Source organism: Suricata suricatta, chromosome 6 (genome assembly GCF_006229205.1).
Source record: "Suricata suricatta isolate VVHF042 chromosome 6, meerkat_22Aug2017_6uvM2_HiC, whole genome shotgun sequence".
Taxonomy (NCBI): domain Eukaryota; kingdom Metazoa; phylum Chordata; class Mammalia; order Carnivora; family Herpestidae; genus Suricata; species Suricata suricatta.
Window position 1 is genome coordinate 73,873,678 of NC_043705.1, and position 25,516 is coordinate 73,899,193.

At 37.7% G+C, this 25,516-nt stretch overlaps 1 protein-coding gene across 2 annotated transcripts in view; it reads right to left on the bottom strand.

Annotated features, from left to right (window-relative positions):
• The window catches only part of ST8SIA4 (ST8 alpha-N-acetyl-neuraminide alpha-2,8-sialyltransferase 4), a 100,956-nt gene extending 77,882 nt beyond the window's left edge, over positions 1-23,074 (bottom strand). The window contains exons 1-3 of one of the 2 annotated variants that reach the window (XM_029942645.1): positions 22,724-22,987; positions 15,832-15,963; positions 7,661-7,918 (exon numbers count right to left, since the gene is read on the bottom strand). In XM_029942645.1, coding sequence (XP_029798505.1) covers positions 7,661-7,918; positions 15,832-15,963; positions 22,724-22,836 — 503 coding nt within the window. In that variant the 5' untranslated portion in view covers positions 22,837-22,987. Of the gene's footprint in view, positions 1-7,660; positions 7,919-15,831; positions 15,964-22,723 lie in introns of both variants that reach the window. The other variant, XM_029942646.1, reaches the window with a different exon arrangement.
• Positions 23,075-25,516: the final 2,442 nt, after the last annotated feature.

The window sequence follows — 25,516 nt, forward strand, 5'->3', positions numbered from 1 at the left end:
ATTTTAATTAACCTCTCATTGCTGATTTTATATTTTAAGGGAAAAAAATGAACCAAGAGGAAATTAGGAGAGAGTTGGTCGAGCATGTCAGGAACTTAGGATGATGAATAACAAAGGAGAAACTGAGCAAATAGAAGATAGTGGTCTAGGCTGGAGGGAAGATGGGGATATCATAAAATGGAGAAAAAAGAGGTGCAAAGGAAAGGAATAAATTAAATTAAATTTGAAATTTCAACTAGCCCAAACAGAAGAAAGGTGTTTTATAGCTCTCAGGTAACTATTTCTGAATCACTCAACTGATACTTGCTATTCCTAGTATCTCTCTTTAAGCACAGTGAAGAGCAGCATATGATGATCAAAAAAATAGCAGTTGCTGTTTGCAACTGTTGATTCTCTCCTCTCTCAGTCTTCCGACATGATGTCAAAGGTAATACAAAGAGGGATCATATTTACTTTTAGCAGACTGGACACAGTCTGTCTTCTATAAAAACCCAGTATGGATAGTTTGCTTGACATTTCCTTCCGTCTCCAGATACCACAGAAAAAGGAAAGAAGACACCATCACTTTCCCATACTAAGGGGAGGTGAAAGGAATCAGGTAGATGGCGTGATGGTTTGTTCTCTGCCATCTCTCAGTATCAGTATTAAGAATTATCTGAAGTTTTTGTTGTCATCAGAAATTCACTGTTGCTAAGCTCATGAAATTCTTGAGTAGAGGCAAATATTAGAATGTACTGTTTTGTAAACTCACATGGGAGTAAATTATGTGAGAAATTTAAAAAATCACTGAAGGAAAGTTTAAAAGCATTTTAAATATTCTTTTCCAAAATCCAAAGCAATTTTCGCCACTAAATAGTTGTATACTCTAATGTAAAATATACACTGTTATAATAATTTTACAACTACACAACCTAAAAAAATTTAAAAGCTACTTTAAACAGATTGCATAAAAGTAGCTTTCTAAACTTGTTTTCCTTTGCCTATGATGATATATAAATGATATATACCATCTTCTAAACTCTATAAATTCTTGAAATTTTGCAGCATACTTTTAGATATGTATGTGTGGGATGAACAGGGCAGAGATTTTTGTAGAGGCAATTCTATCACTCTCTGGGCTCTGTGAGTAGCTAAACTGTGATGCTTTAGGTAAAGATAGTTTATACAATGATGTCAGATTCTAAATTAAAAAAATAAACTAAAGCATGGAAAGCATACAACTTCACTCAGTAGCATCTACAATGAACTTGGCTTGTACTTCTGAATTCTATACTAGGCAATGGTTTTCCTGTGCAGTGTTGAGTGTCTCTCCAATGTTTAGCATATATCAGGCCGCCCAAACACAAAATATAGAAATTAATATCAATAGGATATTTTTTCAATGCTTACCAGTTTTTTAAACTTAATGATGAAGCTTCTAGTGATGACCATTATTCTTCTTCATGTGATATTAAAGAGCTTTCAAAATTAAATTTGGCTCAGGGAAAGTACTATTAGGATTATCCCATAGATTGTATGTAAAGTCTAAAAGCGGATCCAACCAGTGTACAATATAACTATAGTAGAAGTCACCATGCTCTTTAGACTGCGTTGGATTTTGTTCCACACCTCATGAAAGAGACTGAGTCTACTGACAGCTTGGCTATTTCTAGAAGTTGTGTAGCTGTTCGGTATGTTCTCTTCAGTGTATGTTGGGGCTGTGAGACAATTAGTAGCACTATACTAATGCCCTGTAATGCTCTATGATAACTTCTTAAAATGTATTATGTGTGATATCTAGAGATAAATTACCTATGTAGAATTCTTATGGCGTATTTCAATATTTCAAAGACTTCACACAAAATTCCGAGTTTGGACAGTCTCATTCAGTATAGCAAGCATTCCTTATTGTCTCTTTCAAATATTTTGTATCATTCTGCATAACTTGAACTAATGGAGCTGGCCACAGACAAATATTTTAAATTTACCATGTGTGTTTAGAGATGTCTCTTTTCAGTGATTATTCCTGACCCCTCACAGAAGGAATGTGCAAAGGAATGTATAGATAATCATTTTTATAACTGCTCCACTCATGGACTGGCCTGAGTGCCATGGTTGGCCATGACAGGTTTGTTGTATGAATAAACTAATGTAGTACGTTACTGATACTTTTGGGAATATAATTTAATGTTTACCTTTTAACACATTTTCATTTTACATGACAATTAGAATTATACCAAACAAATGTGTTGCAATGGGCAGAATTGTAGTTAATGTGGGGCACCTTGATGGGAGAAGACTTTTAAAGAATTATCTGTGGAAGCCTCTAAATGACTGGTTCTATAAATATTGGTACAGAGAAGTATTTCAAAATTTTAAAATCACATGTTTTTCCTTCTTTTATCTACATAGATCTTTGAAAAATGATGTTAGCAATGTAACAGTAGCCAACTGAATATTTGCAATGTCTTTTTATTGATTAAACAAAGTTATCATTAGTCCTACAATTGTATTTCTTAGTTTAAAATGCCATAGATATAGATTTTATTTGAAGAAAAGAGTAATCCAGGACAGGAAAAGGAATATTGGAGATAAAATGATACATCCGTATGAAGAACATTCTTTGGTATAGTTCCTGGTCTGTGCCAACTCTATGGAACCAGAGGCATGCAAGAGAAAGTCATAGTTTCCTCTGGTTTCAAGGTAACAAATCCAGAGTATTCAAAATGCTTCGATCTGAAAAAGTAGGTCTAATGAATAATACTAAAATAATATTTCCTCTCCTGCCAATTGTGTCAACATGGACTGAATTTGAGGGTATTATACTAAGTGAAATAAGTCAGAGAAACACAAATACTGAATGATATCATTTATATATGGAATCTGTTATTTCAGTAGATTTTTCTGTTATTTAAGTACATATAAATATGAGACATCGATTTTACAAATAAATTCCATGTTTAGTCAGTCATTAGGGAATCCAAACTAGGCTTTAATTGATTTTCTTTTTATTTATTTATTTTTTTATTTATTACTTTAAGCATCACACAGACCACATCTTTTTACTTTGTGTAATATCCCACTGAAACCATCATCTAATTTAATTGATTAATTGATGATAAAACCTGCCACTAAGGGAGTATTTCTTTTTTTGTTTAAGGGAATATTTCTTTTAAGAGAAGAAAGACAGGACAATGTGTGTGTGTCTTCATATTTATGTAAAGATACCATTATATGGGCAAACGTACAAATAGGCTCTTTTCATAGACTAATTTTTAAATACTTAAGTGGGATTTTGATGCCTCCTGTTTTGGTTTTCTTCTTCAATATTACTTTGGTTCTTTGGTAAGGGCCCAACTGTCCATCAACTAACAAATAGATAAAGAAGTTGGCCATTTGCAGCAACGTGGATGGAACTCGAGGGTATTATGCTAAGTGAAATAAGTCAGGCAGAGAAAGACAGATACCATATGTTTTCACTCATATGTGTATTTTGAGAAACTTAACAGAAGACCATGGGGGAGGGGAAGGATAAAAACAAGTTACAGAGAGGGAGGGAAGCAAACCATAAGAAACTCTTAAATACTGAAAACAAACTGAGGGTTGATGGGAGGTCGGGGAGAGGGGAAAGTGGATGATGAACATTGAGGAAGGCATTTGTTGGAATGAGCACTGGGTGGTATGGGAACCAATTTGACAATAAATTATATTAAAAAAGTAAAGTTTTCCCTTTTTAAAAAAATAAAATAAAATACTTATGTGGGTATTAAAAAAATAACATTCTCTGGGGTACCTGGGTGGCTCAGTTGGTTGCGCATCTGTCTTTGGCTCAGGTCATGATCTCATGGTTGCTGGGTTCAAGCTCCACATTGGGCCTTCTGCTGGCAGCTCAGAGCCTGGAGCCTGCTTCGGATTCTATGTCTCCCTCTCTCTCTGCCCCTCCCCCACTCATGTTCAATCTCTGTCTCTCAAAATTGAATACACATTAAAAATAATACTAATAAAATAAAATAACAAAAAAATTCTCCAAAATTATACTTCACAGGTCAATAATGACAAGTGTATGCACCATGCCCTCCTCCCCCGATAGGACAACTGCTTGGAACAAGAGATTCCTATTGCCATATAATAATACACTGATAAGTCATTAAACAAAAAAAAAGTATTTTATTTCTTTAAAGTCCTTTTGAAAAAAACTAAAAGTGAACCTTAAAATTTAATTAATGTCAAATGAAGATTTTATCTAAAAATAATCTTTGGTTTATAAAGTTTGAGGTCAAGTTGAACATAATACTTGGATATACCTGAATCTTGAGGGGTCACTGAACTAATCACTGTCCTCTGCAAGCAGACCAGGCATAAATTATCACTCTCTTAACAAACTTACTAACAGGAAAAGTGGGAAACAAATAAACAACCTGGGAACACAGGCTGTGCATGCAATCAAATGACCAACACTATCAGTAGATATGCATACACATGGTAGTAGGTACTAGAAAGGTGAGAAACTTGAAAGATTCTAAAGATTGTTACCAACATTTGTAGCAACTTCAACCAGCTTGATACATATGGAAAACTCTTTCAAGAAATGACTCTCCAGTTGAGTTTTAAGGCAAAAGTCCTTTGTGGTATTCTAGGGTAGAAGAAACACATGCACAATAACAAAAGGACACACATACTCAGAGAGGGAAAAGGTATTTGGCACATAGATGATGTGACAGTACTCCAAAGAGAAAGACAAGAGCTTAGGGAAAGACTGAAGTTTGGTTTAATGATATGTCATTAAAATCTATTGTGTCCACGAGACTCAAAGGAATGGATTCTCCAAATAGCTATTATACAAACAAAATTGTTCTCTAGAAGAGATTATTTCTTTCTAATCGTAATTGGACTTTTGTTAAAGTTTTCCTTATAAAACCAGAAACCTAATCCAGGGGTGCATTTCCCTAGTACATATGATAATCAAGAATAACCCAACTTCTATTTTTGGAAACTGGTAAAAAAAAATGTGGGGAAAGAAAACAAAAAAATAATTATGGTAATAATTTTAATGCCTTCATTAAGATCATTATCCTCATTTTTTATATTTCTTGGTAACTCCATAACAGTTAGAAACTTGTAGGGTTGGTCATTATTTTGCTCTTTTTTTTTACTTTTTTTAATGTTTTTTATTTATTTTTGAGAGACAGAGAGAGACAGTTTGAGCAGGGGAGGGTCAGAGAGAGAGGGAGATACAGAATTTGACGCAGGGCTCGAACCCATGAACTGTGAGATCATGACCTGACCCGAAGCCGGACACTTAACTGACTGAGCCACCCAGATGTCCCTATTTTGCTCTTTTTAAGTAAGTTTTACAAATAATCATAGTGGGGCACCTGGGCAGCTCAGTTGGTTAAGTGCCTGACTTTTGAATTTGACTCAGTCATGCTTTCAGGGTCCTCAGATCGAGCCCCACACTGGGCTCCACACTGAGAGTGTAACCTGCTTAAGATTCTCTCTCCTCCCCCCCCACCTCTCTTCTCTCCTCTCTCTACCTCTCTCAAAAACAGACAAATAAAAATAAATAAAAATTAACATAATCATAGCTTAGAAAAGTATAAATAACCTCATGAAGTTCTATTGCTAAAATTACTCCACCATTTGCAAATTCTCAAAACCAGAAAGTGACCTGCAACACGTAGATAGATAATAAAGTCCTGGAGATGCAATGCATAGAATCGTAATTATAGTGAACAATACTGTATCACAGACTTCAAAGTTGCTAGAATACTCTATCTTAATTGTTTTCACTCTCAGAAAGAAGTGGTAATTATGTGAAGTGACAGAGGTGTTAAGACAACAGTCTTAATTTCAATCAAAGGTGAGGTTGAACCTAAAAAGTTATATAGACCCCAATGCTAAAGCTTAGAGGGATGTAAGAACAAGGATGTCAGTCACAGGCGATCTTGTATTCCTCCAGTATTAACCAAACTTGAAAATTCTCCTCTTTATATTGCAACAATTTCCACTTATGCTATAAATCTTTACTTCTTTATTATTCCTGTCCTCTGATATTTAGTCTCTTCAGAAATTCTAGAAGCCTTGGGGCACCTGGGTGGCTCAGTCAGTTGAGCAGCCGTCTTCGGCTCAGGTCATGATCTTGCTGTTTGTGGGTTCGAGCCCTGTGTTGGGCTCTGTGCTGACAGCTAGCTCAGAGCCTGGAGCCTGTCTTCAGGTTCTGTGTCTCCCTCTCTCTCTGACCCTCCTCTGCTCACTCTCTCTCTCAAAAACAAATAAAAAATTTAAAAAAAAAGAAATTCTAGAAGCCTTAGTTTTCCTCTTCACAACCATACTTTACACAGACTTCAATGGTTGGAGCTCATTACCTCCACTTCCAATGTTATTCGTTATCAAATTTTTTAATTTGGATAAATTTTGTTTGTATCTCTACATGTTGACAGAGATTTTTTTCTCCCCCTAATCCCAGTCAATCTCTGATCCTGCATCCAATTAAGAAAAAGTAAGGTAATAAAGTAAAATGTTTGTAGATCTATTAATTGTTATGAAATGTATTCACCTGATAGTGTTCTATTATGATTTTTCATGGCTATTATTATTTTATGAAAAAATGGTTGCCAACTTACGATTAATACTTTTATATTTATTTTTAAGGCTATATTTCAAAGAAGTTCTTTCAAACTCTATGCTTTCACAGGCTGAATTCAAGCATAACTTTAGGTTGTCAACATGGCAAATTGGTATACTTTCCTATCTATGTTTACATGGAGCTATTCCATATTTCAACATACATACTTCATTTATTCAGCAAATTTTTCTGAAAAACTAAAACAAGCCAAAAAATTGGTTCAGATGCATGAACTGGAAATTCAAAACCAGTACCTATGATGTCATCACAATCCCATTTCTATTGCTGTTTCTTTCAGCTAAAGTTAACCAAACACATGACTCATCAAACATCTGCTGTCATCAAAAAACAGGGATGTTTAATTATGTTTAATTTATTTAGTTGGTATAACTAAAGTATACCAACATACACAAATAGCACATATAAAGAGTAATGAAGGAAATTTGGTTCAAGATATCAAATGTACACTTGCTTATGTACTTTTTGAAAGTTTGCTTTATGACTTGTTATGTTCTTAGAATCTGCTAAATAATTGCCATTAAAGGGGCAAAATTAGTTACATCTGTTACATCATTACATAGATGTTCATAATCTTTATGAATAAATTTACATAATTTAGTGTATATAAATATAAACAATAAGTGGATTGTTAATTATTCCATTCACTAATATAAAATTAACTAATAATTAACTATTTTTATATTGAGAATTAATTACTATTAAATTAATTGATATAAGGAAAAACTTAATACAAGTCACTTAATGTGTATTAAATCTAATAAAATTGTCATTTGGCAAAAAAAAAATGCTGGTGTGACTCTTACTGATACAATAAGATCTCCTTCTCTTTCAATGATACAATAATTTTAACTTTATTTTCCAGGGTAAATATAAATTTGGAAACTACATGGAAAAACATACCATACATACATATTTGTTTGATCTTTCAATAATCCTTAATATCAATACTAGACTTAACATACTTCTATCAGTTTTCTATTCCTTAGTAAAACATCTTTGAAGAAATTACAATATTTAGGATCAGAAGAAACTCACCTTATTACAAAATTGTGACTGTCAATCTCCTTTCCACATTCACTATCAAGCAGAATGCCAGAATTTCCAACAACTGCACAGGTCTTAAATCTGCGATTTTTCATTGGTGACACTTCAGGTAGGAGGCTATGAAGATCTTGAGAAATATTTAGTGTCCGGCGCCTGTCTAGTACATAATGTATGACATCACCAGGCTTAAAACTGCTCTTGACCACTGAGACATCTCGTTCTGCATCTAGGAAACGAAGAATATTCTTCCTATACGTGAAATACAAACAAAGTTTTCCATTAATGACAACATAGCCAAGAACTGGTGATATCCTGTACAAAGTAGCATGTAATAAAATGTAAAGTGGTAAATTACTAATCTTAAATTGTCAGGTGGTAATTAAAGCAACCAATTAAGTGCATTCTATTGAAATTGCATTTGTCCTTAAAAAATCATTTGCACATACATTCTCAATGATTTGGCAAATAAATATAGTATACACTTACATTGGATATTTATACACTTATAGAATATGTTTATAGAGTGAAATAGGGTTCCCATCTATCAAAAGATACAGAAATAATAGTTTATTCTACTGCAGTCACTCTGGATTTATAGATTCAAATGACTTGGAAGGGGAATTGAGGGAAAGGATGGTTAAGCTAGATTAATTAGAGGAGAGTCAGAGGCTCAACTATTCAGAAGAAATCTTTCGGTGCGGTTACTTATACCAGGAATTAGCTACAAGGAAATGAACCAGGAGTCTAGTAAGTTCTTGAGGGAATTATATCTCCAAGGAAATGATGAGCCTGCCTACAGAAGTCTGTGATCACTTTATACTCAAGCTACCAAACATATACCAGCCAGAAGCAATCTGAGAAAGCTCTCTCCAGGATTGGAAGTTGGATATCATTTACTAAAGTGCTGTTATTATAAGCTTGTATTCTCAGAGTGCTAAAACAATGACATTATTATAACATTTAAGATATGACAGATATGTTTTCCTTTGGTGCTGTTACAGTTTAAGCTCTATCACATTTGTAAATTTTATAACTGATCACAATGTGACCTCCTCCCATTATTCCACCAAAGGACAATTCTCTGTTTCACACTTACAAGCCAGAAGCATGAATAGCAAGGAGGAATGAAAAATAACTAACTCAAATCTTCCTTTTTGTTTTATTTTGGTTTGCTTTAAATAGTTGCCAGTTTAATGTGTAGTCTTATTAGAAAATGAGTTGGCTGTACTTTGTTAAAATGAACTGTTATGGTGCCTGATAGCATTTTTATTAATTTTTAAATCTCATTTGTTGGGCATTTATACAGGTTCTCCTGTATAAATTCTACTTATGAACCTGCTATTCTGATTGGATAAAAAATTCAATAAATATTTTCTTTTCCAGAGAATTAATGGATGTATCCCTTGTGTATCAAACCTGTCCAAAGTTTTCAGATTATATATGAAGACAGTTGCTAGTGAAATCAGCAACTATAGGGTATATGAATTGCAGAAAAGTAAGAAGTCTTTCATTATGTTAAGAATATATAACTCACAAAAGTTAACTAGTACCAAGAGCAGCAATCCACAGAAACTTTTGTACATACTTAACTGACATTTGTTTGTTTGGGGAAAATTTTTAGTAATGCCTGACACCTGTATTTAAAAAAAAAAATCTCATTTCCTGTGAAAATGACAAGGCTTGCTCTAAAATAAAAACTGCACGGATGTGGTCAAATCAGCAAACTAGATGGTATTATCATTTTCCTTTGAACACAATTTAAAGGGTTTGTTGTGGATACCTGAAGATGTAACTCAAAATGGTGAAATGTTTGCCAGTGTGAAGTGAATAGACCAGAGAACCAGATTTGAAAGAAGACTCTTTAACTTGGAAATCCAAAAGGCAAAATCCCTTTACTCAAGAAAAAATTACCACTCACATTCTTGTCAACTGATAGGGACTTTCCAATTAACAGCACCCTTGCTGTGTTACAGAGACTTAGCAGCAAAATACTTTAAACACAGGTCTTTTACATTCTTCGGTATAATAGAAGATCTTTAATTTGTTCACTCTTAGGGAAAACTGGTATTAAAAAATACAATGAGGGGCGCCAGAGTGGCTCAGTTGGTTAAGTGTCCGACTTCGGATCAGGTCATGATCTCACGAGTTCAAGGTCATTATCTCACATGAGTCCCTGAGTTCAAACCTTTGTTGGGTTCTGTGAGGACAGTTCAGAGATTAAAGCCTGCTTCAGACTCTGTGTCTCCCTCTCTCTGCCTCTCCCCTGCTCGTGTTCTGTCTCTGTCTCTATCTCTCTCTCTCTCAAAAATAAACATTAAAAAAATAAATAAAATAAATGTTTAAAAAAATGAACAATGAGAGTTCAGAGAAATTTCAAAAGATACCCCATTGTTCTAACACTTGAGATACATGACATAATTATTAAATGAAGATAATACAATGTGTTCTTCTAATGCTGTTTTATAGGCTAAACAATTGTTCTGTTATTAAAGTATTTGCCTTTTTATTTATTTTTTTAATGTTTACTTATTTATTTTCTTTTTCTTAATGTTTATTTTTGAGAGAGAGAGGGAGGGAGGAAGGGAGGGACAGAAAAAGAAGGAAACAGAATCTGAAGCAGGCTCTGCGCTGTCAGCACAGGGACCGATGAGGGGCTGGAACCCAGGAACCATGAGTTCTAACCTGAACTAAGTCCAATGCTTAACTGACTCAGCCACCCAGGAGCCCCATGTTTACTTATTTATTTTAAAAGATAAAGAATGTGCACATGAGGCACAGAATGAGAGAGAGAGACAGACAGACAGACAGACAAAATCCCGAACAGGCTCAGTGTTAACAGCACAGAACCAAATATGGGGTTCCATCTTACTAACCATGAGATCATGAACTGACCCAAAATCAAGAGTTGGAGGTAAATGATTGAGCCCCCCGGGCACTCCTATTTGCTTTTTTAAACTGAAGAAAAGGAGTAAAGGAAACCTTGAATGTCTGCAGTATGTTCTTTTACTTATATTGAAGTAAACTTTTCATTTCTATTTTAGGGCTTACATCTATGCATGAAACAGTATCTAAGCTCAGACTTCTGGTATAGGATGCAAGAAAGATTGAAAATGATTACTAAGAGTGAATAATATTGTGACATCAATGCTTAATAACTTTTTTGCAAACAGTAAGCAAAGGTTATGTTTTTTTTTTATCTCCCTAGCAAGCTATCGGCATTTTTAAAAGATTATAGATGTAATGAACTATGAAAAGTTCTGTGGATTTGCTAAGTCTAGTTGTTATTCATACTGTAAATCTATGAAGAAAAAAACTAATGCCTAAGTATAATTAACTAAATGTCATTGGAAGCCTGAAAAACTCTTCTGCTGAACCGAAAAAACATTTTGTCACCAAGAAGAACATACATGTGTTTGCTTAGATAATTGACATGCATGAAAACAGCAGATTCAACAAAATGATTTCAGAATGAGAGAGACAGAAAGTATTCCTAATACTTTTTTCTAATACGCGATAAAGTGATTACCAGATACTTAAAGGAGTCGTGTTTTCTGTGTCTGACTGAAAAGAGCAACAACAGAAAAGATTCCTTACAGTTCAACTGTCATTTTGTGGCCATAATGTAACTTTTGAAGCAAAAACCTAAATTCAGTAACTGTGTTGATGATAAAGATAACTGAAGGAATCTGAAAATACGTTTCACTTTCAGTGAGACTAAAACTCTTAGTCATAAAGATAATTTTTTGTTAGGCAATGCTGGTTTAAACTGAAAGCTTGGTTGAGACTGTTAAACTGACAGGAATAGATTCTCTACAGAAACTTTTCAACTGAATTTTCAACTAGAACTTCCCTTTCAACAGCACACATCACTTGAAATAGCAGCTGCAGAGTTCCAAAGAACTAAATTACTAAACATTGTTTTCACTTGTGAAACGTTAAATAGAGCTAACCTATCACCAGGTGCCACTCTTTCTTCTCTGTAGGTTTCTTGTCAACAACAAGCATACGTGCTGTGGCAACTAAAACGTACTCTGACGATGTTGACTACACCAGATTATTGTTAAGACAGATCTTACAGCTGAAACGCATCACAAGGTGAGACGCAAATTAGATTATATCAGGAATCAGTTTTTGTAAACTTTTGACTTTAGACAAAAATCACTGAACTAATTGTTGCTAATGTGTTTTATTTAAAAAATTAAAAAGGTTTAAGAAATGCCAAATGTTTCATTATGCCTACAAAAATGCAGAGAGAGAACACACAAATTTTTGTTTTAAATATTATTTTCACAAGGCAACTTCTTCAAAGCACTGAAAGAACAAAACTAGCTTAAGACTTCTGAGCTTAGTGTCCCAATTGATAAAGATATCCTAGCATCAAAGAAAAATCTTCCACAGCTAGGTAAAATTGTCTCAAAATGCTAGAAGAACATTTTTTAGTTTAGTTTACACCTCAGATGGCCATTTGATTATTTGGCCCAGCATTTAGTAATACTGAATGAATCAGATATTATTTCGGAGCAAAAGAACCCTCCACTATGTGTATTCCTTGAAGGCTACATTTTAGTATTAAAATAGAGTTCTCCAAAAATTTGTTTCATAATGGGATCTGGTACTAGTTAGACAAAACTAGGCTTTGAAGCTTGACTTGGCAACTAACAAGCTGTGTGACCCAAGATGTGCTCCTCTGGTTACTTACTGAACAAAGTAAGTAGAAGAATTTTATGTGGACTCTGCTCTAAAGTAAATGAATGCATACAACAGCAAATTCTTTTTGATAGGTAAGCATATATAAATTTTCAATTATGCTTCACCTGCAAGCTTCATCTTTTTAAAAACCTTGATGTGTGATGATACTAAGAGTTGAAATTTTCTGTCAGACTAATTATGATGTTTTTAATCTTTCCTGATGAGTAGCTGACCTTGTACCTCTCTACATACACACATTTGGTATTGTAATTCTTTAGGTTTTGATTCAACCTATGAAAAATTATACATTTGGTATTGTAATTCTTTAGGTTTTGATTCAACCTATGAAAAATGAGGGGGGGAAAAGGAAACAACCCAAAGATGGAAAAGAGGTGAAGTCACCAGTGTTGGACATGATCAAATGATCTCTCAATACAATGTTTACTGATTTACTCAGAAACACCCAGTGTATCTTAAATGATCATTTTTTAGCTTACACTAATAAAGAACAAACTAATACCAAAGAAATCAAGTCCTTAACCAAGGACTTAACCAAACCAGTTGTTTGATGAACATATATAAATCAATTCTTGATGTGCTTATGAAAGTAGCAGAGTATATATATGGCTGGAAAAATTACTAATAAGAAAGAAAATCATGTCTACTAATGTATAGAAAAACAATTTATCTTAGTGACTGCTTTACATGTTAATACGACTAGATAAATAATTTATTAGGAATGTCACAAGAGCATTATAAATGTAATGAGATTTTTAAAATGAGAAAGATTTGTAAGCATGGTTTAATCATGTAAGATCAAAAATGATTAGTTGTAATATTCTAATCAAAACTTCAAAGTAGAATTTTAAAAGTACTTGTAAAATATGCCCATACCCACTCAGAGACACCAAGTAATATGGTTCTTCATAAATGTTATAGATGTGAGGAAGAAATAAATTTAATAATCCAAAATAGTTTATGGTTAGTTTCCTGTATGACTTAAGAAAAACAAAAACTCAGCTAAATCAGACATTTACATATTCTGAATTTTTCATTACAAGTGTCAAATTGATTAATACTCACTAGTTACTACTACTATAGGCAATTATAATTTTTATGAACTGTTTGCATGTTGTACAATAATAGTTTTACAAATTATTATTTCCTTGTATGGAAGTAACAACTTTGTATGTATTATTCAATATTTGCTCAATGTTTTATTGTTTACTTCTTTATTTGTTAAGGAGAATCATGTGAAAAGAGTACTAACATTTCATACACATTATCTTTTGTTTTCACTGAAAGCAGATTATGAACTTCAAAGATATGAACACAATCTTCATTAATTTGTAAAATTATAAAAGTGCATTTCTTGACTTAATTTATGTTTAATGCCCTTAGTTTGAATACTATAAAAATAGCAAACTGTATTTCTGTATCTTCATGGGGATCTATAGTATTCATTTTTGTATAGATACTTGAATGGTGTGGCTGTATATTGTAATTAAACTACTGCTAATCCTTACTGAATTTACTTATTAGACTTTACCTTATCTGACATGTTATTTAGCATACTTAGATACATTAAAGTATTACAATGTCTTATTTTACCTTACTTTCTTCCATTACTTTTCTTTACCTGATCTGTATAGCCTCACCCAATTGGCCCCCTTCTTACCCAATGTTTCAGTTTGAAAGTTCCTTTTGATACCTTATAGATTAAATATTTCCTTTTTAAATCACTCATATTTCTTTCTTCCCATTATACCTCCAATAAATCTGAATCCTTATTCTGTTCTAGACTAAAACACACCTGCATTTATGACCCCATGTAGTCCCATATTCTGTAGCTTTTTCCTCATATAATTATTATCTCTTTTAGGGTTTTTAATTTAAATGTCTGTATAAGGGTGTGAGATAGTGACGAAGATACTAGATATGGATCAAGAAAGAAGGGAACCCCAGTGTAAAAGTGTTAAACTGGAGAGATCATGGCTACAGTTGGCCACAGATAACTAGCTCTCAGGAAAAATACAGGCCCAGAGTTCTCAAATTTTTCCTTTTCTCAAGAGTATATGAAAAGCTGTACTTTTATAAGAAATCTCCTAATTTTAATATTGGTTTTAGAGGTTTTTATTTTTAGAGTTGAAATAAATATTGCTTGCTGATCATATTCTACCCAGAAGACACCAAATTATCAGATTCTACTAATCTCCTAATTCTTGTACCCTGTCCACAAACACACAAAACTTCCCCTGGACTAAAAGCAACGAAGCATGCACCATTTGATATTGCCATGGTTTAATTTCTGTTTCCCTTTCTAGACACTTCTAAAGCTTCAAACAAAGTAGTCAAATGATTCCTGCATCTTTCAAAAAATTTCCAGACAATCTTTCAAGTATATTTCAACATGTAGTGTCTTTGCTAGAGTTCATTTTATGAATTGCTATGCATACGCTAATGATGAGTGTAGGAGACTCTCCCTTCATGTTGTCCATCATCTATATTATATGTTGGTATGACCCAAGAAGCGAGTAGATAGAAACCTAAAAAACAGATCAATGGCTTATCCTCTTAACCACTAACCTATTCTTTAAAAAGCTGTATAGGAATATCCAATCACTGAATAATTAACATTTTGCCAATATGAAAATGCAATGACTTTATCATGTAAAGAATATTTCTTTGAAACTTTTAAAAAGAGTTTGATTTACCAAAATGCTCTGATTTAAACATACCAACAAATATAGCCATGTAGTTATAGAGAAACATGATCTGCTTGCTTCCTCCATGCCTAGGAAGGTCTGGCCCTAAACTTCTTATTAGTTGTAGGATTATACTAGAACAAAATAAGATATAATAGATATATCCAGGCATTGAGATTGATTTCAAGAGGCTGTTTCAGGTAAAATGCCAAAATCTTATAAGGAATAAACCAGTACTCTAGAAAATGTACTTTCTGGCTTTTGCCAATTTAGGATATAGTCATTGAGACTTTTATTTTAGGAGCTCACATAGAAATATCTCTTCACAGGGTAAGGCAAATGTTTGTATAATAGCAAATTAGGAATTGAATAGGCTCTCCTTTCATCCAGTGTGCAAAAACCCAAGGTAGGTACAAAAACTTATAAGGAAGTTAAAGATAACGTTCAAAACATATGTCCACCCTGAGTAATAGAATAAAAAAAAGAAAAGTCTATTAAATATTAGTATTCTGTTGAATATTTTATTCCACTAGAATAAAGACAGTATATTCAAAACTCACACATTCATCCTTATATTTCTGACTGCATAATGATTTCAGATTCATGGCTTCATATCCTTCATTGATCAACATTAAGTAGAGCCGGTTCACTCTCTGATTGAAGTATTCATACTTAAACTATAAATCAAGCTTTCAACATAAGTTTGCCAAGCCCAATGTGTTCAAGAACATGAGGTGAAATTTATTATGGCTTATTAAAGAAACTCACCTTATTTCCAGTACCAAAGAGGAATTGATTTTCCAACCTTCTACAGAGTGCTGGAAGATGGAAGAGCCAGCCTTTCGAATGATTTTATCAGAACTATTGACAAGTGATCGACTCAAACACAGTTCACCATCTCTGAAACAAAACAAAAATGCCAGCTCTGTGAAAGTAAGAAATATTTTGTCTAAGGAGCATAATACATAATTTGATTTAGATTACTGGTAATAAACGGGTGATACAGCTTTTTTCTACATGTTAGAAAGTATGAGATTGATGAATGGTATTATAAGAATTAAGAGAATATGACTTTATCAGGATAATCATTTACACTATTCTTCTTGAAATGGAAACATTTTACGTATAAAGGCTTTTGTGGTGTTTAAAAAAAATTCTCTTCAAACCCTATCCTCCCTCCCTGTTGTGTTTAGACAATAGAAACAGGAAGTTTGGCCAATTCTCCTACATCTATATAATTGTGACTCTCAAAATTGTAATTTTACTTTTACAAAGGCATATAGACCAGAAACAATTTTTTTCTTTTCTTTTTTCTTTTTTTTTTTTTAGTAAGAATACCTTGGAATATAAAGTGATTTGGTCATGTTGGTGATTCTTTCACTTGCTAGTCTATGTGTCCTTGAACAATATCCTCTTTCTAGGCCGCAGTGGCCTTGCTTTATCTTGAAATTGCAATAACATTATCTAATATGCAATGACTTTGTGAGAATTCAGTGGGAGTCTGTATGTGAAAGTAATTTATAAAGCATTATTGAAGTGCTAATTTCTAAAATTACATTGACTCTCAAATCATCTCAACAGTGAGACACTTTCCTGATAATTATTGGTGGTAGGGAGACAGAGATTATAATAAGGAGAAAGAAAACGTATTCAGTAGCCATTTTTACTGGTATTTTCTATTACGTTACACACACAAAAAAATCAACTGTGCTACACCATTCAGTCAATATTGTCAGGCAGGTACGTAATGTGGCATGGTGAGTGCTGGTGGTAGTGATAATAGTAACAGATATCTGTGACAGTATTTGTGTCATTAGGACAGTTAAAGTGGAACCAGTTTATTGTTTAGAAGATTATCTTCTTGGTACTTTATAGCTGTAAACTGAGACTCAGAAAAACAAAATGCTACCTGTTTATTGTACAGCGCTTTCAAAATCTGCATTAATTTCTTTACATGTTACCTTTTACTTTTTTTTGTAAATCTCAAAAATATAGTTAAAAGTTAGACGCTATTTGCTCAGTCTAAAAGTTTAAATCCATATTTATTATGTAGGCAATCCTCTCCTACTACCAATAGAAACATTGCCTGTGTAACAGCTGTTAGATGAATTCTGTAATTAGAGGCTTATAGTTTTGGTATTTTGGTTTGCATTCTTTTTTAAACATGTAGTTCCAATCTGAAGTAACTCAAAGCATCAGATGCAACTACTCCCTGTGAAATTTATAACTCTATAAAAGCTAATATTTTAAACTACCTTGCTGATGAAAATAATGCACTTACATGCTTATTCATGGCTAATAATCATCATTTTAGATACTAGGAAACAGGGGTGTCTGGGTGGCTTAGCCAGTTAAGCATCTGACTCCTAGTTTCAGCTCAGGTCATGATCTCCCATTACATGGGATCAAGCCCCACACTGGGCTCTGTGCTGACAGTGTGGAGCCTGCTTGGGATTCTCTCTATGCCTCTCCCTCTCTTGCTCTCTGTCTCTCTCAAAATAAATAAGTAAACTTTAAAAAAATTTTAGAAAAAGATGCTAGGAAACATAGGGTGGAATTTCCTACTCAATGGCCCAGAAGTCAGTTTTTATGTTACATGTTTAATGATAATAACTATATATGAGGGGCACCTGGGTGGCTCAGTCGGTTGAGCATCGGACTCCAGCTCAGGTCATGATCTCACGGTTTGTGGGTTCAAGGCCTGCATCGGACTCTGTGCTGACCGCTAGCTTAGAGCCTGGATCCTCCTTCAGATTCTGTGTCTCTTTCTCTCTCTGCCCCTCCCCTGTTTACTATCTCTGTCTCTCAAAAATAAATAAATGTAAAAAAAATTTAAAAAACTATATGTGAATGAGAATATGGATATACATAGAAGTTAACCTTCATACTTTAGGAAATATACCTTCAAAAATATGGGTACAAACTCTCACCATTTCTAAGGTTAGGTATTTTTTCCTTCATCTCATTAACTGACTTGTTAATATCATATTTTTCTACCCAGAGATTGATATAACAATTACTTTTACCATCGATAAACCTTAGGAGAAGTAAAAAAATATATATGGGTTGGCATTTTTAAACATCTGTGGAAGACTATTGTTTCATTGACATGTAGCTAAACGTACATTTTGCATGGCAAAATAATTGCTGTGATGTACTTAGTTGTATGGAGGCTTTTCAGAATATGTAGGATTAAAAAAAAGTAATTTAAAAGTTTAAACCAGTTTTATACTAATGAAATACAACCACATTACTCTGTTCTTTGAATAGTTTTCACTGAACTGGTGATAAGCGAAAATTCAGCTTTATTCCTGGAAAGAACTTTAAGTAAACATAGCTACAACTAGTACCACTTCTTTTAGAAGTCGATGGAATTTCTGTGTAAGAAGGCTACGCTTAGTGCATTCTGAGGCTGGGGAGCAAATTTGTTTGTACAAAGTTAAGTGGGTCCCAGGGGTTGTTTCTTTTGTGACCTTGATAGGTAGTATTCTCTCTTAAAAAGGCTTTTCCTTCAATGCAAGGTATGAGGATGTGGCCACCGCCTACTAGTTTTTCATTCCAAATCAAACATGATTACTAAACATGAAAATCTTACTGAAAATCTCTCTTGCATAGGACCATGAACAGGAAGACTCAACATATACCTCTAAAGAGAAAATCACAAAACACATCAAGGAAATAGTGCAGCAAAAAGCAACAGATATAAAGTATTCTTGCTTAAATTGAGCTAAGAAAAAACCTACTTACATGATAATCTATATGACAGCAGTAACAAAAACTGATCATTAATTATGTTACCAGTTTTTACAAATATTTTTCTCTTCAAATTATGAGTTGTCAGGCATCACTACATTTTATTCTATTAACTCTGCAGTACATGACAAATATCATTAATTTTTTGTTTCTTGAGATTAGGTCCCAAAAGCCCTTCATTCCACCCTACTGAAAAGTCCTCTCAACTTGGTTTTGGAGTAAATGACTCCCCAAGGACTAGGTTAAATTTCCTACTTAATATAAAATTATAAAAGTCATTCAAAAGAAAAGAACTTGCACAAAATTAAGCCTAAATACAAGGAGCAGGCAATTATGTGTTTTCATTTCCTAAGTGTCAAACAACTAAAAATAAAGATGAGAGGTACTACCTTACCCTACTGCTTAAATTTTTAGTAGAATTCCAAATAAAACAGGTGAAGTGCAGATTCTGGGTTTCCTGATTTATGAGAACCAACTGGAACCAACTTTGCTGACAATGGTAATATTCTATGAATGCTCATCTCCACTGTCAGTGTTATCCTGTTTCAGAATCACTATGGGCAGCGATCATTTAGTGAGACTATCTAAAGCACACAGTCCAAAAGGAAATCTCTAGATGACAAGAAAATTAAGTTAGTCTCATTTGTGGTCAACCAGGAGCACAGTATGTGGCAATTTTAAGAAGTGACAAGCAAAACAAATATTTGTATTATATTAAAGTTTATGCCCCGCTTTAAAATACATCTTATTAAATGAGCACACCTATATATTTTTTTATCTGTAGTATCCTTAACACATTTCCAATTATATCCCCAAATTACAGAAAGCCAGTGAAATCATGGACCAATTGTGAAGCAAGTGCCAATTTCTCCGTTAAAAAAAAAAAAAGGTCAGTCAAGAATAAACCCCTTATAGCCCCATGCCTTTTGAGTTAAACCTTCATAACTAGTCATCATACCAGGCAATTAATATGTTTGCATGAAAGGTTAAATTTCCAATAATTACTTGACCTATTCTCAAGTAATTCCTTACAAAAACTCATGCTTCTAGTATTCCTCTGGAGATAGGAGCACGTGGATGGTGGACAGGAAAGTTGTGCTAGTGCTCTCTTTCCTTCTGCATGCAGTAACTGCTCAATATTACAGATAACAATACCGCTGCGCTGACTCCAGACGGGACCTCCAGGTAAGAGAGGGGGGCGTGTAATAAACGGCCTGCGGGTTGCAAATGGTAGCAGGGAAACTAAATAGGAGTATGAGGGTGGTGGTTTGTTGTTTTGTTTTGGGGGGGGGTTGGTGGTGAGGGGGTGTTCTCTAAGGTACAAGGACTATGGCAGGCCCTTAACTGAATGCACTGCCCACTCTCAGGTCACGCAGTGCCTCCCCGAAGTTAGAGACTGCCCATTAACGTCACTTTGGAGTATCAGTCGGGGCTCTGGGGCCAAATCTCCACTCCCGTTTACTCATCTCAAAACTAGCCTCTCTAAGTGGCTTGGGCTAGAAACAGTCACAGAGATCACTAGATCGTTTGGTGAGTCAACTCCTCCACTCGAAGCACTGTTTGGAAGTTAAAACGAAAGGATGAGTTAGTATCACAAGCTTTTCCACCGAACGTTCCGTCTTGAGGGAGAAGGGCAAGAGCGCTCAGCGGGACTGGCTGTGCCCGCATTCTCCCGGCAGCGCCAACCCCAGGGCGCCGAGGCCGAGCGGGCACCGGGCGCTGCGGGGCACACGTGCAGGCGCGGCGCCGCCAGCCGCCTCTCGGCCCTGCCCCCGCCCCGCCGTAATTGCGGGGTTTAATTAAGGAGGAGGAGCCAAGTTGCGGACTGAACCGTAAAAGTGATTTTTTTTTTTAGAGAGGGTACCTGATTCCTCCATTAAACGTGCTCCCCGGTCTCCCCGCTCATTCGTGCACCCTTTCTGCCAGCTCTTGCGGAGGAGGGGGAAAGCCGGTGCGTACCTCGCTTCCTGTTTGATTAACTCGCGCCCGCCTCACGCTTTCCCGGTGCGGCAGCGGAGCAACCGCAGCTCCGCCCCAAGAGGGGGCCGGCGGCGAACCGGCTCGCCCGAACGCGGCGCCCGTACCTGCGTCCCCTGCCCCTCGTCGGCGCCCTGCGCAGTGCCCGCCGGCCGGCGGCGCCCAGGAAAGGGCCGAGGAGGAATGCTGCCGGGAAATGTGGAGGGTCCCAGGTCGGTCGTTTCCCTCAGAGGGACTCGCGGTGCGCTCCCCCGCTCTGGCGGCGGCTGACGGAGGCCCGGAGAGGGCTCCTGGGCCGCACTGGGCGCCTCTTCTCGCCTCACCCTCCTCCCGCTCCTGCTTGTCAGCGGCGGGCCCGAACCCTCAGGGTCCCGGTGAGGCTCGGCGGCTTTGTCTGGGCTCACGCGTCTGTTTGGAGCCCACCAGCCCGGAAGGGAACAAAGAGCCTCGACCCCCGCACGCCCAGCCCCCGCCTCGCCGCCACTCCCCCGCGCGCCGCTTCATCACCTTCCGCAAGACCCCTTTGTCTGCCTGGGATGCCCACGTCCCCGCCCAAAGTCCTGCTTTCCTGACAATTGGGCTAGGCGGCGTTTTCAACCCACCCACTCCCTGTGTAAACGACCTCATATAGTTCGGCTTTTCTTTCCTTCCCCAGAACAGACCTTTTATAGATTTGTGATGCATAACGACCATCCAGCCCACCAGCTTTTTCATTCCCTTCCAGCCCCTTTCGACTGTACTTCTACTATCTTAGTTTTCTATCAAACAGAAAATTCTTTCTGTAAGTATAAGCCTTGCTCACTTAAATACTCATTACTTAGGGAGGAGCAAGAATATTAAATGGAGTGCATGAAGTTTGTGTGCGTGTGTGTGCGCGCGTGCACGTTTTAGCAACCCGCGCACACACACACACACACACACACACACACACACACACCACACACAGGCAAAGCCTCTATCTTCGTTTTAATAAATGTCAGGGAACATAAAAAATCCGGCTGGCATCTCTGCCAGCGTGGAGTTTCCGATAGCGGACGCCCCCGGATAAGGGAGGATTTCCGAAACAGGACTTCGAACAGAGTTGACAACCAGGTTCACATCCTCAGAAAACGCTTCCAAGATATGTAAGCAACACAAAGTTGCAGCCACCTCCTGGGAAAACTTCAAAGAAACAGAAGCCAGGGGAAGGGAGGAAGGAAGTGTGATATTTAGAGAACTTACTGGGGTGGGGGAAGCTTCTGAAGTCATTTAGACAAACTAAAGAAACAGCAGAAACATCGTCTGTGCGAATCTACAGTACCCAGTTGCTAAAACTGTAACCATGACGCCCATGCGTTTTACCCACAGAAGAGCAAATAGGGAAGAATTCTTGGTTGTACTGAAGTTTCTAATTCAAACGATACACAGATCTACCCAACACCAAAGAGTAAAGCAACAGTGGAGACACATTTCCTGCTTTCTGGGCTTTACCTTCAGTCTTTGAGGAAGCCAGCTCTCTCTAGGATCTCCTTAGAGTGATGGGCAGAGAAAGAAGGACAACCACAGGGGAAATAAAGGCACCTCTCCTGAGTTCTGCCCGGAGATTAAAAGGACAAGGGCACACGTTCTTTGTTGACACTTCTGCAGTGACTTCTCCTTGGGCGTGCGAGCCCCGGCGCGAACACAACTGTCACTACCACCACACAGGGCAAGTTGAACTCCTACTGAGAAGCACACACACCTCAACAACAGCCTTTGTTATTTAATTCATGAGACTAAACACACAAAAGCTCATATGAACACACATACTCTCCCAACCCTCACTCTACCATCTACATTCACATTTCATTTATGGCTTGACTTTTTTTTCTTTTTCTGTTCTTTCTTTCCTTCTTTCTTTTTTCTTTTCTTTTTTTTTTTTTAATATCCTGAAATGAAGCTTTGCATTTACCCGATGAGTTGCGTCTCCTGGTGCTCCTCAGTTCTTGCTATTTCTTTTGTCTTATAAAAGATCAGGAGCAGACTTATCGTGCAGATCGTCCACCTCTTCCTAATGGAGCGCATCTTGGGTGCCCGGGAAAGTCCTGGTTGCCCCAGCTCCCTCACCTTCTCTGGGTTATAAAGGCTCCGTTTTGGGGAGATACAGTCGCGGACGGAAATCTGTAAAATTCGAGGAGAGTGTGGAGCCGGGATCTCCGGCGCGGGTCGCAGGGGTCCTCGGCGGCCGAGCTCCCGCTGCTCCCTGAGCGCTGCCCGGCGCTCTCCCTCCAGGTTCGCGCCAGCCCAGCCCCGCCGCTCCGCGCCGCCTCCCTGGGGCTCAGGTTTCCTCTCAGATGAGACACCTTGTGCTTTGGAGGTGGCGGCCGCTTCTGCAGCTGGTTTGGGGGCGTCACTGGCCCTTCCCTTTTCCTAGCAGGGAAATGATGAGCAAAGCCAGCCAATCACCAGGCCGAGGGGGCGGAGGCTGCGGTTGCCTTGCGTTGCTGTCGGCTGCTTGGAGAGTAACGTCGCCGGCGCTGCTTGCACAGTGCCAGGAGAGGAAGCTCACACGCTCACTACCATGTACACACACACACACACACACACACACACACACACACTCGCGTGCGCAAGCAACAGCAAGTCACACAATCCGGGGAGAGCGCAGCGCGCTAGAAGGAAGTCAGGTCGCCCTCCCGGGAAACCTACGTATCAGCTCTCTGGACGAGCGCGGAGATAGTCTGTCCTTATCTGCGTGGAGAGGACACCTCACCCGGGGACAGGCTGCAGACGCATCTTGCTCGAGAGATCCTTCGTATAGAGCGGGGCAGGGGGAGTGGGTTGCCAGGGGGCAGTTTCTCCCAAACGCCTTTGCTAAACATACACACGCGGACACACACACGCGAACGCGCATACACACGCCCTCCCAACAAGAGTGAATCAGGAAGGGAGGGGAAAGGAGGAGGAGGACGTTTTGTATTCGGTTCACAGCTCGATCTGGAAAGTACCCATACACAAATGAACCAATTAACCGATCGTCCACTCAGGGTGGGTGGTGGATGACCACCCCGAATAAGGATCTTGCAGGAAACAAGAGATGACATAGGTGTCATTAGGCGCTTATGGACATTTAGGTGACGCTTTTTCATTGCCATTTGGAAACTCCTCACGCAGGAGTCAAGGAAACTCCAATCCGCCTTAAACTTCACTGCGGAGAAACAGAATTTTGAGAAAAAGCAGCCACCAAGGACATCCTTTAAATACAAGTACACCTAGACGTAGGAGAAAGAAGGGGGAAAGGTAGGAAGACAGGAAGGAAAGAAGGAAGGGCATGCTCTTCCTCAAAAATCTCAGTGATGCGTGTTTTACCTCTGATTTTCACGCTCTCCTCCTTCCTACTGATTCCCTTACTTCTGTTGTATTGCGTGGCAGGGGCACTTTGGAGTCCTGGTTAACTGTGAGTCTGAGTACTTCACTGTTCATTGGTCTCCCTCTCACCAAGAGAGAAACTTGCTGTCCTAGTTGTACCCATGCCTTGGTTTGGTTCTACCTTAGGGCTAGTGGGATGTGTAAGGAGGCACCCCTAGTGTGAGATCTTGCTTGGAAGCCAGGATTTACCCCATCTACAAGGAAACATTCCAAGTTCTCTGCTTCCTCCCCCCCACCCCACCCCCAACAGCCTCTCTCAATTGAATCACTTGTTCCTTAGCGTTGTGCAGTGGTTCCAACTGTCATCCACTCTTGTCCTCTGGGGCTTATACCTCCCCAAGCCCGGAAATGGTGAGGTCCACCATCAGTCCTTGGGGGTGGCGGGGAGCTGAGCAAGAAGGGGAGTTCTGACTTACTATTCCCCTAGCAGCTTAAAATAACAACTAAAGCAGTCAGCACCTTTGCTTACTATCCTGAGGTCCTGCCACTGCTTGCCATTCTTCACCTAAGGTTTAAGAAGTCAAGAGCCTCTCAGTTCTCAAGCCTCCTGTTCGCAGCAGACTGAAGTAGGGGGTTGGGTCTAAAATGCTCAAAGGAGCAAGTAATTATGAGCCTTTATTGACACTACAAGTGGTCCACTGGGAGCCTTTGGAGTTATTGATGTCTAGGCAAATCCCACTAGCATCTCTATCACACTGACCTCTCAACTAGCAGAAAATGCAAGAATAAAACAGCTTCATAGTTAAGTTAAAAGGGAACTGGTGCAGAGAGGGAATGGGCAATGCATGGTTAGGAATCTTTAGGTTAATTAATTAAATTCTTTAGGTTAACATTTGGTTTCTAAACAGTAAACAAGTATTTTTTGGACTCAAAACACTCGCAGATGGGAATGGAGCAATATACATCACTTAATTGTTTGTCCAACATATTTTTGATCAACTAATATGGTCCAGGCAGTCTGTAAGGACATGGGGACACAGTTGAACAAAATATAGCCTCTAAGGAGGGAGGGAGTTCACTCAGAGGAAATCAGATTGTAAAATATTTAAGTTGGCTGGTGACACCATGGACTAATAGCAACTTTTTAACTAAGTATCTCCTATCAGGGTACGCTGCAGGGGAGCAGCCAGGTGGAGTGTTTAAGTTGTTGGGGGCAAGAAAAGTGAACATCCTGGAGGAGGGCACACGTAACTGGGGTTTGCAAGGCTGCAGGGTAAGCCAGGCAGAGGGAAGGTACAAGACTGCAAACAGAGGCAAGATTATGTGCACAGCAGAAAGGAATAAAATGCTGGTACTTTGGGGGAACTTTGAAGTAGTTCAGTACTGTTAGAACACG